The sequence below is a fragment of the Rattus norvegicus genome, chromosome 15, assembly GCF_036323735.1.
Source record: "Rattus norvegicus strain BN/NHsdMcwi chromosome 15, GRCr8, whole genome shotgun sequence".
NCBI lineage: Eukaryota > Metazoa > Chordata > Mammalia > Rodentia > Muridae > Rattus > Rattus norvegicus.
In genome coordinates this window covers 20,142,076-20,159,805 of record NC_086033.1, presented here as the reverse complement: position 1 = coordinate 20,159,805, position 17,730 = coordinate 20,142,076, and the positions used below count along the sequence as shown (strand labels likewise).

Sequence of the window (17,730 nt, the reverse complement as noted above, 5' to 3'; positions counted from 1 at the left end):
CATTAATGACAAATTAGAAAATGCTCTCTCAATGAACTCACAGAATTGGCAGACAAGTTGTAAATAATAGAATTCATTACAAAAGTCCAGGACAGGGACTGGAGACATGGCTCATCTGTTTGAGAATTTGAATCCCAGAGGACCTAAGGGGCAATTAACAATTCTCTGTCACATCACATCCCAGTGAAATCCACTGCCCTCTGCTGGCCCCTGGCAGAATTGCATGAAAACGAATATGGGGAGGTGGGAGGGAGACAACAGGCATGTGGGGTAGCACCCACATAGAGGTAGGCATTCTGGGGAGAGAATAGGGATTTTATGGGATGAAACTGGAAAGGGACAGAATATTTGAAATATAGATAAAAATATCCACTACAAATTGCAAAAAAAGAAATAATTCAAAACTGTAAGACCTCCACCCAAAAGAAGCTATGATATATATCAAAATGAACTCAGCAAAACATCATTATCAATAACAACAAACAAACCAACAACAAAAATATTAAAAATGTTCATTCCTCTACAATTGGTGGAATTCATTAAATGTGCAGTCATAGTTGATGCTATATTTCAAGGAATCCATAGGCATCAAACTCTGTGTGTCCTGAACATTTTACATTCCCATACTGAATTGTTTTATTTCCTCTAATGTATTAGAGAAATACTTCTGTGTTTCTCCTTTGTTTGTCATTATAAAGGAAGCTAAATTTGTGAGTACAGGGATAAAGCAAGGATATTTTTCATCATGAAGGTGGGTTCCACAGAGCATGACACACCGTCTACATCAAGAGCACAATTTCCTATGCAGCTCTGGCTGGCTGTGAACTGATGATGAAGCCTACGCTGCATGAGACTTGCAGAAAACCACTGTTGCCTTACACTTGTGCTGTTACAGGAGGAAGAACCACACACGACTCAGGACGGTCTTGTGAGTGAAGGGTTAAAGGTCACATTTTTATTTATAGACAAACATTAATTTATTCAAGAACATTTTAAATTGGGGAGTCAATGAGTTCAATGTATATAGCCTTAGGAATATTAATTAATTAATATTAATTAAGTACACTAAAGTTAACAAATGAATAACAAAACTTCAAACTTAAACAAATAAAACCAAATGCATAAAACAACCAAACTTCAAACTAAAAACCAAATAGAACAAGTAAATTAGTCAGCATTCAATTCCTGCTGATTTTTCAACATATAACTCCAGCCTGTTGCTGGCCTTGCAAACACAGCAGAACGGCAGGTAAGATGGTAAAATCTCTTCAAGAGGAATGTAGACGCCTCATTCAGGGTGGTTGGTTGTTGATGGACAAGTCGTCAAAGGGTTAAACGTGAGGCGTGTTCCATGCCACATCTCAAGGTCTTTCAAATTCAGCCCAAGATTGGAACGGTTACAAGGACTGAGATGCGGGAGGTGTTATCAATCTTTGCACCCTCAGTGCTCCTGGTGGACAGGTCTGTCTCTGAGAGCTGTAGTCCTGGTCTGGGCCATGGGCAAGCGTCTGCTGGAGTGTTCAGACCTAGGGGTGGAAAAGGCCTGGTGAGGACCTGCCATGTCACTTCTCCCATACATAGCGCACAATTCAGCAGGATAATCCAGGATGATCTTTCATCTGAGGTCATTTTCTCATGCCCAAGAGAGAAGGGTAAGAGACCCCACAGGCCTGCATATTTTCCCAGCTTTTAAAACTGCTAAAACTTGAACAGTGAACAGCAGATAATTCCAATCGTCCATATATATTATATTTTAAAATCATGTAGCAGCGTCTCAATGTCAGATGAGGAGACATGTGAACAACCTAGAAAACAATAGGAAGGCCTTGGAGGCCTGGCCATCACTGAAATGAAGACTATCATTATTCCTCCAGTGCAGGAATATGCCTGGGGTCCACTTACAACCTCAATATCTGCAAAGACCCACAGAAACAATATCTCAAGAAGTACATGCACACTGAAGTGATATTATATTTGGCAAGAATATGCTGCATGGAAATCTTGCCAAGGGTAGGCATTGAACTCTAAAGGAGATACTCATGCAGAAAATAAACTATACCACTCCTTTGTTTATGGGTATCAAAAAACTCTTTGTGGGGAGACTTAAAGGCACTGGGCTCAGATAATACAAGAGAGCTCAGACTGGAGGGATCAGTACACCATAGCCAGAATCTCTATGGATCACATACCCTTCATGGATGGAATTTCTTTTAAAATGGACAGGAATAATATTCTGAGCTGCTCCTAGCTGACAGATGCTGATAACTATGATGAAAGTCACACACCCAATAAGACAGTTCATAAGTACAGGGAATCTACTTGGGTCCTCTCATCCTGTGCTTTCAAATCATCTCAGTGACACCGAAATGATGCCGCATCTTCCCAGCCAAGGCCTTTTGCTCAGTGAACAGTTTGTTCTGATTCAGGGCGTCCTACAGACTTTCCTACATTCTCTCCTCATCCTGGTCATTAGAAGATTATATTGTCCATGGAGACAGGCATGTATACAGAGACAGACAGACAGACAGACAGACAGGCAGACAGACATACACACCTTTGAACTCACCCAAATATATTTGTTCACACATACAAGCAGAGTATTTTGCAGAATGTGCTTAGTTTCCCAGTTAATGGTAATAGAAGAGATCACCCAGTCTACTATTGTGGCATAAAAAAAAAAACCTAGAATGGGGTAAGTACACAGTGAGCATAGCCTAAAGACAGCTCAGCCAATAAAGTGTATTCCCCTGAAAATCAGAAATTAGAAATGTGACATCTAGGCCTGTTAGCCAAGACTGCTTAGCAAGGGCACAAAGCTGTGCACAGGAGGCTGATTTCAGGCAACAGAGCACTGGGTGGGGGCAGGTGAGGCTCTTCTGTCCTCTGCTCACTGTTTCCCAGTGCATGCAAAGTGAGCTGCATTTTTCAATATGAGGTCCCTTTAAGATACAGTACCTGACAGGGGAAACAAACTACCAGCACAAACAGCTAGGAAATCTCCACAACCACAATCCAAGGTAAAACTTGTAATGGGATGCTATCAGATATAATTCGAGTGAGATAAGGCTGACTGATTCAAAGTCAAATGCTGGCAGGTATAATCAAACTCAGCCACAGTCCATGGAAGGGCTGGACAACATTGTACCTTTTCACTTTCTGACTGGTGGACTTCTGGATAATTTTGCTTCATGGCTGCTCTGAGGTGAACCACTACAACACTAATGTGCCACAGTTTCTCTGCTGACACCTACTTCTTGTTCTGGAATCGCTGTGTCAAAGGTTGAACTTGCACAAGAGTTGTGCATGGCTTCTCACAGGGCTACCCATTTGACACCTCTAGCAATGTCTGAGGGTCATCACTTTCTAAACCCACCTTACAGATGATTTTCACTCAGATCAAATGATTTTGAATAACAATGGTTAAGAGTGCCACAGACCCAACACAGGGTGAGTGCTGTGGACTATTTTGAGTCTAAGGTTCTGTCTGAGGCAAAGATGTGATTCCACCTCAGCATAACTCCTGGACATCTTCTGCCTGCAGATTCAACTCTAAGCAAATTAATCTTTCAATTAACAATTTCCAGAGCAAACTCCAAAGCCAATGTATATTCAATCAAGTTTAGGCCGATCTAGAAAGAAAGTGGTGGCAGGTAACGATTAACATAACCAGGATGTTGAGAAGACACAACAAGCACGTGACCTTCCAGTGTTACTGCACACCGAGAGCAAAAGAGGCAGAAGAGCCCTGAGTCAGCACTTTCCACACTCAGGTACATGGATTTCACACAGCAGCCTCTCCTCAAATCCCTGTACCCTATTCCTGAGATTTCTCCAAGTAATGTCAATGTTGATGAATAGTTTTCCCACTGTAATAATTTCAATAGTAATCAAAACCCCATTAAGAACAGTTTAAAAAAACTAATTGGAAAAATTGTGTTTCCTCTTCCTCTCTCTCTCTCTCTCTCTCTCTCTCTCTCTCTCTCTCTCTTTCTCTCTCTCTTTATATATATATGTATATATATGTATATATATATACTTTTACATGCTTCTATGTGTGTACATATAGACTAATACAATATATATAAATATGTGTCTGTGTTCAGAAACTTGATGAGTTCACACACACACACATATGCACGAACACACATATACACACACTTCTATATGTAAGCACCCATAGCGCAAACACTTAAAACAAGCAACTCCCAATGTAACATATGTACCATAGCCATAACCATGTTCGCACATCTGTGCCCAATGACACAAACACACACACACACACATACACACACACACAGAGTCAGAGAGAAATGGAGAGGGGGAGGGAGGGAAGGAGGGAGGGAGGGAGGGAGAGAGAGAGAGAGAGAGAGAGAGAGAGAGAGAGAGAGAGAGAGAGGACAGAAATCATAAGTGAGAAGCAGAAAAGAATACGGAGGCCATCCTTCTGGAAGCACAGTTGTTGAATACAGATTAGGCAAAGGAAATGTGTCAGTGAGAGCGTAGACACTGCTCTCCATCCCTTATAGAGTAAACCTGTGTAGGGAATGCACTTCTTGGGCACACGAGGTTGAGAGAGTTGGAGAAAAATTTCCCTCTAACCCTCACATATCTCACACAAACCCTCACCCTGAGAGAAGTCTTTCTTACATCCCTGTTCATCCAGTCAGCTCCAGGACAGAAGCCACAGGAAAGAACACTAAAACACTAGAACAGGACTGACAAACCGCTTCTCAAGCTCCGTCACTATGAACCACCATTTGGAAAGGCAGAAGGGACCATTTTCAATGTACAGGGAAAAGGAGAGAAAGTCCACAAGCCCCATCATAATTGACAATGATAACCATTCTTTCAGCAAGTGAACTGAACTCTAATCAGTTCTGGGCACTACAAAGACGGCTACCACATGGCATCCCTCTAGCATGTAAGTGTGCAATGTGTGATCAACAGATCCCACTTAAGGAAATGCATTTTCTAGTTGAGCAGGAGGATTTGGTTGTCAATCCTCCAGTTTCTTGCATGAAGCTAGAATCACAGAAAGTTTTGTAAATGGGCAAAGAAATGAACAACTGGATGAGACCTAGGAGAGTGTCTGGATAAGTTGGAGAAGGTTAAATTGGTTTGACTTGGTTTCTGCTTAGATATCAGGAAAACCTGCCCTTGATGCTTCATTCATCCTACCTGAGGCTGCTTGTTACACGGATTTTCATACTGGCTTCCCCACAGAACCTTGTTGTTTCCTTAATGGATTCTTCCAGTGCAATCTGATCCCTTAGAAGCCCTTTGTACTCATTCCATGCTCTCTGGGCATTGTTCTTCAGCTCAAAACACTCAGTTAGGAGGGGGCAGAAGCTGCGGCTGAGACACAAAGAAAAAATGGTGAATCCCAGCCAGGCTCCAACTTCCTCCACTTCTCCAAGTCCATTCCTCCTTCTAGGGTCCTGATCAGAAGAGAGCCCCAGATTATAGTCCACGTCCACAGTAGCCATGGAGCATAACCTAGAGACAGGTCAAATGGAGAAAAGAGCAACATTCCAGAAGACTCAGGGCACTTCTCAAAAACCTGACACCATTGATTCAAGTTTTTCCTAGAAGTGGACTTAATCGTTATGTGTGCTTATATGTCCATTTTATTAGAATGTCCCTTGGAGGCCAATCTTTCTATGTGTCCTGTGTGTGTGTGTGTGTGTGTGTGTGTGTGTGTGTGTGTGTGTGTGTGTGTGTGTGTCCTGTCAGAGCCCCAGAGCATCAGGATTGATTGATGACTCCATCATTGTGCACACATTTTCTATGTACAGGATCCCTATTTGGGAAGGACAATGACTGATGAATCTCACAGTCTCTTTCCATTTGTTCAAACTATCTACAAGCGGTAAAAATCCTAGAGCCTTCCTTAGAGACAGGCTTCCTGGTCTGCTTCAAACACTATAAAGCCTGATCCTCACTTTACTTCAAAGATAAGAATGGGCTGACACATGCTGTGCCTAGTGCTGGGGTCACAACCTTGTAAGTTACTCACCAGTACCAGTCATTTTCCAGTGTAAGGTTTTTACATTTGACCAAAGCGGTATTGATCTGCTCGCTCATTTTCTTCATGTCGGTCATCACTTCCTCGTGCTGCATCATGAGCATCTCGGACTCAAACTTGTTCCTGTGGCAGGGCGTGGTCCAAGGATCAAATAACATTATGAATGAAGGATTCAAGAATTACATGAATTCAGACTGAATCCTGAACTACCCCAGCCTAGGACATGCCACGCCCTTACTCCTTGGTACTGGGTGCATTTGGTATTTATTCAGTTTATTATTATGAACACAGGGACAGCAGTGCCAGGAAACAAAAGCAGGGAGCTGATTTGCTTGAGCTCCCTGAGAGGGTTTGAAGGAATAGACTAGCTTGCCAAGAACTTTCGAGCGTCCTGTGCCACCATCCAGGCTCCAACTTAAACCCATGAAGACTATTCTCCTGTTCTTAGGTAACAATTCTCAATCATAGAATCTATTGCTACATGAAAACCCAAAGGAACATGGACAGTATTTACAGGGAAAAGAATTTATAGCACACACCAGGAGATTCCCATGTGTGTCCACCTGAGCAGATGTGAAATGTTGTACTGTTCAAAGTGAGGCTCTCACCCACATCATTATCATGCCATGGAAATTGACACAGGATAATTCTCAGGCCAAATCAGAACACAGAATACCCAGATCTTAAGTTATACACACAAACGCACTCACACATGCATACACACACACAAACTCACACAAAACACACACACTCTCTCTCTCTCTCTCTCTCTCTCTCTCTCTTTCATACAATTAGAATGCCAAATAAATACAAGAATGTGGCATTATCTCAAAATACAATGAATAAAATCAGAGAACAACAATGATACCCTGTTGACAGTCCAGTCACACACTGTGAGGCAGCAAGAGGGATTAGGCCCCTCCAGCTCTTCACAGGACCTATTGAACCCAAAGCACCTCCACGTCAATTGCAACAATGATTGCTCATAATCAGAGCACCTAGAAATTCCCACAACCCAACACCTGTCCAGGCTACTTAAACCACACAATGAGAGCTCACACACTACTACCCTCATTCCCAGACTGTAATTCAGGCCACAGGCTATGATTTATGTTTGTAGGAATCAAAATAGCCTGTGCCACCACCATCTCATTCCCATCTGATCTTCACATTCTGATGCAATCAGGAAAGTGATTTTGACCATGAGGACACCCTGGAGTTGTAGCCTACTGTGATGTGAGGAAATGTGGATTTAACAGAACTTGCACTGTGACTACCTGTCATTTAAATTCTTTCCAGGGTAATCGGCCAGGATTCTCCTGAGTTCATCTCTCTCCTTCTGCACCTTGTGGAGAGCAATTTTGAGGTTCTCCAAACGCTTCATTCTCTCCTCCTCAACAGGTGTCGTGGAGGGTTGGGATGATGCTTTCTGATCAGACTCTGTAGGTAGATAAACACCAGTAAACAGGCATATATGTGGACATAGTGTCAAGAAAAACTATGCTTACTCTAAAACAGAAGTCTGAGGATGAACAGTCTACAGATACAGTGACTCCCTGACAGAGCAAGAAAGCGATCTTTAAGCTGAACTCAGCTCAGTCCCTGTTCCCCACCATCATAGACATATGGTGACATATGCCATCATAGATATAGACCACACCTCCTACAGCCATTCTTCTGCACTCAAATTCTAAAGCTGGCCTAAACAAGAAGAATTGGAGGACCTTCTCAGCTAATGTCTGATGTGAGGCCGGTAAGTCCTTGAGTCCAAACTGCTTAACATCTTGAATCCCTAGTCACGTGTGTTCAAGGACAAAGTAACTGAGACCTTGATATATGACCAGGAGAGTATCCCTCTTGGCATCAATGACCCACATAATCTACAGGACACTGCTGAGAGGAAGTGCTTCCACAGCCTATCCTGAGAGACACTTTGTTATTCTTACAGAGGCTCATCCTGGTATTCTTTGACACTGCCTATGACACTAAAGAGATCCAAGGAAAGCCCTTGACATATAACAGGTCTTGGTTCTCTGTCAAACTAATGATCAGAAATTGTTGAGTCTGGGTCAGCCATTTAGGAAGACTGAGGCTCTAAATCATACGTCATACTCCTGGAAGGACCAGCTCAAGCCAACCTCCTCCAGGAAGCTCCCCTTGCCCTGCCCAGTACTCACTTGACCTCCTCAAGGACCTTTCCATTCGTCTTGTTCTCCAACGTGATAGAAGGCTGGCCTCCCTCTGCCTTGGTCTTGTCTCTGCATAGATATGATTGTCCCTCCGAAAGAGACTGAGGATCCTGGAGAACATGCCTCCTCGGGAACCCATTAGGAAATGAAGGGAAATGGCTCAGGCAGTTGGTGTCACCACAACACTGGTGACATCACAGAACATTCTAGTGTCTCCTGGATACAAGAGAATTTCGAGGGAAGACACCACCGGTGATATCACTGGGAAATGCCATAGCTTACTTGCTAACTACCTCTACCCAGACTGACCAGGTTCTGCAGTGGCTTTTCCAAGGACTCACTTTTGAGCTAGGGAACACCCATTCGCACACTCTCCTTCCACAACTTCAAAGTTCTCACTGCTTCATTACAGCTCAGTTCTGAGGACAGGGAGAGTTGGTTAAAGCCTTGATTTGGATAGAACATCTTTGTTAACAGCCAAAAATCTAAAGACCCTGGGTGAGGGAGATTCTTCTCCCTGAAATGTATACCCCAGGGTCCATGGATGTCACATATAGTCCAATTTCCACAGTTTTTACTGTTCCCAGGAGGCCAATATTTGTTCCTACACCTTTAATGTATGCAAGTTGGAGTACATTGTTTCATGGACTGTGCCTTGGGAGGGGGCATGGTTTCAATGTATTCACCCATGTTTTTTCCTGAAATCCCTGTCTTACAATCCCATTTTGTGCAATGAAAACTCCTGTTTCCTGAAAACATAGGTGCTCAGGTATAGGGCAAACATCAAACTGTAAACTTTCTGTCCATTCTTAAAAGTTAAAATCGCCAAAAATGAGGGAACTGAAACGCAAGCGAGAGCCATGGAGGGGCAGAATGCAGAGGTGCTGCTGGCCAAGAATGAGCAGGAAGAAGCAGAGAAGCTGTAGCACATCATGGTGTACAGGGAGCTAGAACTGGAGTTCTACCTGGGCAACCTGCTGGCTTCTGACAGCAACCCCTCGATGGTGCTGTGCCAGACCAGGGCCTTGCTGGAGGCCGAGCTGTGTGCCCTGGAGTGGGAAAACCCAGAACATCTCATCAACCAGCTGTGGAAGCTGCTGACCAAGGCATGGAGGAGGCGGTGGTAGTGTGCTTGCAGGAGCCTGTCACAGGCCTTCCCCGCAGGAAGCCACTGCCTGGCCAAGAGCTCTCCCTTGCTGGTAGCAGTAGTGAGCAGAGCTTTAAGGGCATCCATCCCAAAAAGAGGACCAACCTCATTTGGGATGAGGTAATGGTCAGTAGTGGTCCCTTGTGGCTACAAGCCCTCCCTGGATGACACTGACTCTGGTTTGCCTGAAGCCTCAGAGATAGTATTAACTTAACGTATGTATGTATGTATGTATGTATGTATGTATGTATGTATGTATGTGGGTGTGTGTATGTATTCATGTATGTGTGTATGTATGTATGTATGTATGTATGTATGTATGTATGTATGTACGTAAATATGGCAAAACTCAAAAAGCCAAACTAGGAATGAAGGAAAAATAAATTGAGAGTATGACACAGTTGAAAAAAGTTCTTGGTTTTGGTTTAACTTGTGTTTCTATGTTTAATGTAAAGAAGAATCTTTCTTCTTGTCTGAGTAGGTGTACCTTTTGTGTCCTACTGTCAGAAGGTGTGCTATGGTATTTGCTAGAGAATTTAATAAAGCGCCAGATGAATCCATAAATGTAATTTTATAAGGTTTTCAAAGAATGATGTTTTTTATGTAAAAGAAAAGCATCTGATATTGTTTCTATGAGCAAAGAATTGGCATCAATATTTCAATCTCTAGCTATGCAAGTGTAGATTTTCCAAAGTAGGTCTTAATATTACCTAAACAAAATTTCCTAGGCTTATCCAAGAGCTTAGAGTTCCTGTTTGTTTTACATGAAATGCTGATAAACTGCTCTGACGATAGCCATGTCCAGTTACAGTCCACTGGGCAGGGATCCTCACTGGTTGATCAGTAAAGTATTAAATCCCTGTCACAGACCTCATGCACAGCAGTTGGCTGGGTGCACTTTGCTCCTTGTCCACTAGAGGGAGACAAGCCTGAATGGTTTAATGTAAATGGAGATTCTCAGTAGCAATGGGCTCCTGCAGTGCTAAGATGTCCCCAGCAGAGCAAACCTGTCTGAAGAACTTCTCAGGGAGCAGGTGTTTCCTTAAAGCACTGAAAGGGGGTGCACAGGACACCTGAAAACTGACAGCACGTTCAAAGACAGTGCACAGAAGAAGGAACACATATCCTTGAGAAATGTAGAAAACCATGCAGCCTAATCACAGACATACAGACGCTGAATTAAATAATGGACGGCCAAGCAAAACTCTGTGACTTACAGGGAGGTTATTGAGATGTAAATATTCACGATCCTCTCGGAAGTTTGTCAATTTCTACATCCTTCCTGGATAACAGCCTTGCTACAGATACACTAAGAGCCTAAAAAGTCCTAGGGTGCCAGCATTTCCAACCTGAAATTCCATCCCAAAAGAAGAACTAGCGATGTTGTCAAAATTACATTTTAAATAATGGTAGCCTTACATTAAGTAGAAGAAAAGAAAGAAATGAAAGATAGTACCAGGATAAGGACTAAACAAACAAATTCAAACACACATTTATATACAAACTACTTACAGATGGGAATAATAAATATGTCTACAAAGATAATGTCTTGCAAAAATAAATCAAAAGCATGAATCACAGTTGCTCTTGTCCATAATTCTTTATGTTTTCCAAGATTTGAGAGAATAAGTATTCCTTTTACAAGAAAGTTCATTTGAAAAAGTGTCTAGAAGTAAACTGAGAAAATAGGAAGAAAAGGCAACCAGGGTGAGCTTTGGGTCTGAGGCATCAGAATGTGCAGAGGCAGGCAGACATGAATGAGGACAGCAGGCTTAGGAGCTTCATCTTGTCCCAAGTGTGGATTCATGACCCAAACCTCACAGAGAGGGTGCTGCAAGAGTGGCAGTTTTCACACTGGGGAGTAATGGGTGGGTCAGCAATAGGAGCTAGAGTACTGGCAGGCCCTGCCTTTTTATAACTGGGGGCTTTTAAATGAGGGCGGTTTGATAGATGGAGTTGGGGGCTCACACTGGGATGTGGACTCTGACCAGGGAGGGCAGGGGCAACAGGGTGCATGAGAGCATGTGTTACACCTGATACAGTGCTGCAGTCTTTGTACTGGACAAGGTCAGGAAGTAATGAATCTGTAAACAGCCTGGCCCTGGTTTTTCATGCCTTGAAACCAACCGAATCGGAGGGAGGGTTATTTTATGATTTATGTACTTGCAAGGGGACATAGAGACTCTATGTGCAGGGGCAGAGAAGCTTAGTTGAAAGACTCCCCTCAAAGATAAAAAGGAGTCAAAGGCTCTGTCCTCTAAATGTGAACAAAAACTAGTGTTAGGCACAGCAGAATTCAAACCACTAAGGGTAATGATTGAATTCAACTATGTGGCTATAGGATAGCACCAGGAGTAAATCCATCACAGCATGGTGGTTTTTGAACAAGCACCATGGCCATCAGAATACAAAGGGAAGAGCACAGAATCATGGGAAATCAAAGTGGTAATACCATGACACATGGCAGAAAGATTCAGGCAAGATAGAGCTGGATTCAGGTAGCAGGGGAAAAGGAGATAAGTACACAGTGGCTTAGGAAGCAGAGCTAATGGGATCTACCATCTGACTTATGGGAACCACCATGTGACTCATGGGATCTACCATGTGACTCATGGCATCTACCACGTGACTCATGGGATCCACCATGTCATTGGGGGCTGTGTACTTTAAGTTCCATTGCATTTGACCACTTTTTGTCTCTGAGTGTCTGTGTTCCCATAAAATGCTTATGAATGGAGAAGCATGGTGAAAGAGTGTCTCTTCCCCTAAATTTCCAGTTTTCCTGGACAATAGCTTATGACTCCTGGCTGAGATTCCTGTGGATGTTCAGGAGCTTAAGTGACAGTCGATTGGCTTTGTCACTTCTCTGTTGCTCTGATTAAATATGTGTACAAAAGCAAAAGTTAAGGGAGAGAAGTTTACTTTGTTTTATAGTTGCAAGATGCACCACAGTGGAAAGTCAGGACAGCAGGAGCCTGAGAGCTGTTGTACTGACTGCAGGCAGAGAGCAGAGGAAGACGCTGGTCTTCAGATCACTTCATCCCTCTTATCCAGTCCACTGTCCCAGTCAACCACAGGGGGTGGGTCTTCCCACTTCAATTAGTCTAATCAGAAGAGTTCAGCACAGCATGTCCCGAGGCTAACCTACATCTAGTAATGCCTTATATAATAGAGCTAATAATCAAATGATCTTCCACTTGGGTGCCTAGAGCTGTGGCTCCAGGGAGATTCCAGGTGCTGTCAAGTTGACCACCATGCAAACTATGAAGACGAGTTCTTCATTTAGACTCAAGCCTTCTTGCCATGTACTCCTAGAAGTTCAGGAAAGTAGAAATTCCATAAATATCAAAACCTGAACAACCTCCTAACTTACCAGTCAGGCATGCTAGACCAACACTTCTGAAACTGTGACCTGGACAAGCACCTGTAGCTTCATTACCTGGGAATTCTCAGAAATGCAAATTTTAACTCTACTCAACCTATTCTCTGGATGAAACCAATCACCTCCTCTCATTGGACGGCCTGGAATGGATGCTTTCTCTTCCCAGAATGGCCTCCAGGTGCAGCAAAGCTAAGTTCACAGCTAATTGCAGTTGGGTGTTTGGGGCGTCCTTTTCTTGCCCTTCAAAATTACCTGACTTAGTAAAAAGAATCAGTAGGCGCCATCTGTTATTGACAAGGTGACCAATCCAGTCTTGAGAAAAGCAAGATTTAGAAATCACTTTAGTCTAGAAAATCATCACATAGAAGGTAGCATGTCTTACCATGCCCTGACAAAGAATCTACAAAATTCAAAAAGCTTGGTTTCTGTTGTTATTCCTATTAACAGAATGCTAAAACTGAGAAGGACTAAACAGGTGACCCAGGTGACATATAGAACAACATATTTAATTGGGGACTTTCAATTTCATAGTTTTAGAGCAAGAAGATGTGGGATGAACAGCTGAGAGTTCCAGTGTTGATGAAGAAGTAGAAGAAACAAATGCTACCTGGGAATGGTGGGCGCCTTTGACGCCTCAAAATCCACTCCCACTAACACACCTCCATCTTGCCTCCAGACCTTAAAGCTCTGGTGGTCTGGGAGTCCCCTGGAGCTGGAAAGGATGTAAAGGTCAAGAACTCTGATTGTCTTACAACCTGAGAGGTTCCACAGCCTCATGAATTCCTTTGATGGTTTGCTGCCCAACACTTCTGAAGAATCTGACACCTCCACTCCACAAAAGGAACAAAGAAGGGCAAAAGGTGAGCTATGCTACAGGCATTCAAATGTTAAGAATGCTCTCCCTAAGGACTGGAGGAGAGCTAGCTGTCCCACACTGGAGCAATGCTCACAGCTGACTGCAGTTCAGAAACTGGAGAGGATAGTCCCTGTGTTGCTGTGCAGAAAGGACTGGAAGAGCAGCAAAGACAGTGGCTGCGCCCATTTCATGGGTGCTTTAGAGCAAGACACCTTCCAGAGAGGTTTCCAACTAAAAAAGTTCAAATGCTACCTCTGAGCCTTAAAATTTTATAGCTTAGGTAAAGTCAGATTTTTCTTGTTATTTTCAAATGAAGTTTTGAAGGTTTTTAAGTCGTTCCTCTAGAGGGACCCCCAGGACTTGAATATTCTGACAGTGAACCTCCCAGGGCATCTCCCCAGGGGTCAAGGTTTAATATGGGAACAGTTAGTGATTTTTACACAGCTCTTTTTGTTTGTGTGTGTGAGCTGTCCCTTGTCCACAACAGCTTTTTGTTTTCCTCAATGAGGAGAGTTGCTCATTTGTGAGCCATCATTAACTCAAAGTGAAATGGTTAAAAATATTTATCCTGTTAGAATAGGATGCATCTTTTTAACGACTCATTAAAAAATTAAAACAACGAAAACAAAACTCTGGCTTTTGAGATGAGTTATACTAATTCACATTGTTTACCTAGCTATAGTGCTACATAAACACTACATAAAAGGAAAAATAAGCTTGGTTTACATAAAAAACAAAAACAAAAACAACAAAAGGTTTCAGAGCTGCAGAGGAACAGCCTTGAAGGATGCTTACTGACATGGAGACTCCAGGCTCAGCCTCAGCCCATGAAGAAGAGAACAGAACACAGAAATCTTCCTGTTCCTGCTAGCGCTGTGGCAGCCCACACCTGCCCTCCTGATGCTTGGGGAACTGAGACAGCAGAGGCTGGAGTCTGAAGCTACAAAGGGAGGCCCTGTGCTTTCTCATTACCAAGCCTAGTACAGCACAACACAGCACAACTGTGAAATGGGTCTCTCCCGCTCTTGCAGTGGCAAAGGGAAATGGGATGCAGCTTTGCACAGTTCTCAGTTCCACCTGAGTCTCCCCTCTCCAGCTCTGAGCCCAGTCTCCCAGTTTGTTGGATGTGAATTCTATGATCCCAAATTCATGTGCAAAATCCTTTTCCTATAATCTAGCTTTCCATCAAAGACAGCAAGTACCAGAAGCTAAACAAAGAGCCACAGCTTCTCAAGAACTTTTTACTTCTTTCATTTTCAAGGGCCCAGGCCACCATCAGGGGACTAAAGCTGGGGTGGGGAGAGCATGAGAAAGTCTCAGAGGTGTTGGGCCTGTACTGGGAAGATCTTTTCAGATACCCCTGGAATGCTCTGAACTCACAGGCAGGGGATTTAAAAGTGGGACTCTTTATCCTGGTATCTAGATGTGGAAATGGTGCTGGCAAGTCCTGTTTGGGGATGGCTTACCCAGGAAGCTTGGCTCAGTGGAGGGTAGAATGAATGACAACATTAACAATAATTCTGGTCCAAGTGCATATGTCTGCATCAAGTTCTCAAAAAATCCTGTTATGGTAAACAAAAGACAGAAGTGAGCAGTGGCCAAGAACAGATGATTTGAAAAACCTTTAATTAAGTAATCCATTAATTAATCCATTGTCGTATTCTGTGCGCATATGTCTATATGTGTTATTGTGCATATATGGAGGTCAGAGGACAATGAGTGAGGGGGTCCTCCTCCTACCACATGGGTTTTAGTGATAGAACTTGGATCCTCATGGTTGATGACAAATTCCTTATCCCCATTTCAAAAGTTACATTTATTATTTGTGGGGGGGGCAGTAATTGTGTGTATACATGTTGTAGAAATTATTTAATCCCAACCTGGGGTTTCTCCCCTGCCTCTGACCACTTAGTTCCCAGGTAAAAGACACCCAAAAGCTTTATGCTTACATTAAGCCTTAATCAGCAAAAGACCTGGGCAGATATGGATCCTCTGGCTGTTATGTCTGTTTCCCAGCTAATAATCCCACTGTATAATTTGCTGTGTTTCGTCTGGGCTTCTCTTAACTCCAATTAGCCAACCCACCTGACCCATGGTGGCTTCCTCCTCCCTTCACCTTCTTTCCCACTTGTGGTTCTTTTCTGATGCGGGAAGTCCTGGGAGGCTAAACCCTGCCTGTGCCCAGCTGTTGACTGTTGGCATCTTTATTCACCTACCAGAAAAGATTTGGTGACACAAGTTTACATAGTATCACTTGGGTAAACATGTAGACTCTCTTGTCTCTGGGACAATCAGGCCGTGGAGGCCTGCAGTTATCATTCCATTACAGAGCAACAGACCAAACCTCAAAGCATGAAGGTCAGGGCCATCTGATAGGAGTCAGGTTTCTGTGTAGGTCCCAGGTATTGAACTGATTACGTCAGGCTAGGCCACACAAGAGCCTTTCCCCATTGAGCTATCTTCCTGGCTCATGAAAAACCTTTTACAGGCTCGTGTGGTCCTGTGGCTCTGCATGTGTGAGCTTGCGTGTGTGCAGGCCAGAGGACAACCTTGGTTGTTACTCTTCAGGTGCTGTCCACCATTTTTATAAAACGGGAGTTTTCATTGACTTGGAATAGGACAGGTCAGCTGGGCTGGCTGGCTAGGGAGGACATGGAGTCTCTGTCTCCCCAGCAAAGGTTTGTGCCACCAAACCAGGTTTATTTTTGTTGTTATTTTAATTGGTTTCTTTTGTTTGGACTGAAGTTTATCATCTGAGTTTTTTGGCTCCATGGCTTTCCATTTGAGCAGGATAGGACATAAAATGTCTGTGAATGATGTGTGTATTGCATATGACTGTCCTTGAGTCTAGTATAAAATGAACCAGAATGTGGCTTTTTGGCTTAGTCTTGCTTGGTCACACTCAAGGTTGAAGAGGAACTTCTTGAAGGTTTAGCTACACAACAAGGGTTGTATAATTTTCTAAGTCCCTGATTCTTACATCTGAGATTACTAAGAATTTACCTCCTTTCACTTTTCCTGTTTTAGGCACAGTCTGAATTATGTACCTGAAATGTGGAATAAATTACAAATACTAAAATTGTTAAGTGTTCTTAAGTTAATTACGGCACAGGCAAAGCTATTGGAAAAGACTGGATTGGCTGCAAATATTGAGACTTTTCCCTTGCCTGTGATAGCCCAAAATTAGGCAGCCAATCCACAGAGGGCAGCATTTCTCTGGCTATTCGGGGCCACAGGTCCCTCTGTCTGCTGAGCCATTCTCTAGGGTTTGGGGTTGACACTATTTTACTGTACTGTAGAGAAGTGTCATGAGGCGACTGCTCCTAGCTTGCCAGCAGCAGGACACCCTAGGATGGTTCGCTCACTCTCACCACACTGAGATACAGAGGAGGCAACTTCCTCAAGCAGAGGATCCTGGTGCTCTGTCTGCCAAGGAAGCTGCAAACCTGAGGATGTGGACTTCATGGTCATTTTCTCACGAGAAAGTAACTTTCTTTATAGCTTAATTAGACAGCAGCACCTCTAACACGTCTAAGAGTTGGACGGCTGACATGTTTCTCAGTCTGCAAGGAGGTTGGGGTCACTAAGATTCAAGATATGCTATGGCTAGGGAAACAGCTTCTGGAGAGAACTAGAAACAGTGGGCAACTTTTATCCTGCTTTGTCTTTAAAAGAAGTTGAAACTGAATAAACTGTGCATTGGCTGACTGGGCTGTGTACCCCGTGTCCAGGTTAATACCTCCCTAACATGGGACCTCAATGTACCAGACTGTGGCAGTGAATTAATTAAACAGCTTTGGCTCCTTAGTGCAGTCATGGCACCTGCCCAAGAGTTCTCTGATTTTGAGAATGAAACACACACACACAGGCACACACACAATCAATGTCTGGACATTTCTAATCCTCCTGACAGCTACCATACATCTCCCTTCCACCCAGCATCCCAGGTTTAACACCTTTTATATCTATGTTTTATCTTGCTGCCTGTTACCTTCTGGGAAACACCCCACTCCCCAATAGGGTCCTATTCCCTTCCACCTACATTGTAGGCTGCTTTCTCTCCTGTAGCTCTTACTCTGACCCTTCTAAGTCTGGATCATGGTGATTCCCTTCATCCTCCACTCCCTCCCA

The 17,730-nt window shown here is 43.4% G+C and overlaps 1 protein-coding gene across 1 annotated transcript; it reads right to left on the bottom strand.

The window, feature by feature from the left end:
• Nucleotides 1-924: 924 nt before the first annotated feature.
• On the bottom strand, nt 925-9,293 carry LOC134481950 (disks large homolog 5-like). Its single transcript, XM_063274778.1, has 5 exons — nt 8,203-9,293; nt 7,303-7,465; nt 6,017-6,148; nt 5,179-5,355; nt 925-1,526 (listed from the first exon to the last, which is right to left on the bottom strand). Exons 1-5 carry the CDS (start codon nt 8,351-8,353, stop codon nt 1,442-1,444), a joined length of 708 nt encoding a protein of 235 aa, XP_063130848.1. The 5' UTR covers nt 8,354-9,293; the 3' UTR covers nt 925-1,441.
• Nucleotides 9,294-17,730: the final 8,437 nt, after the last annotated feature.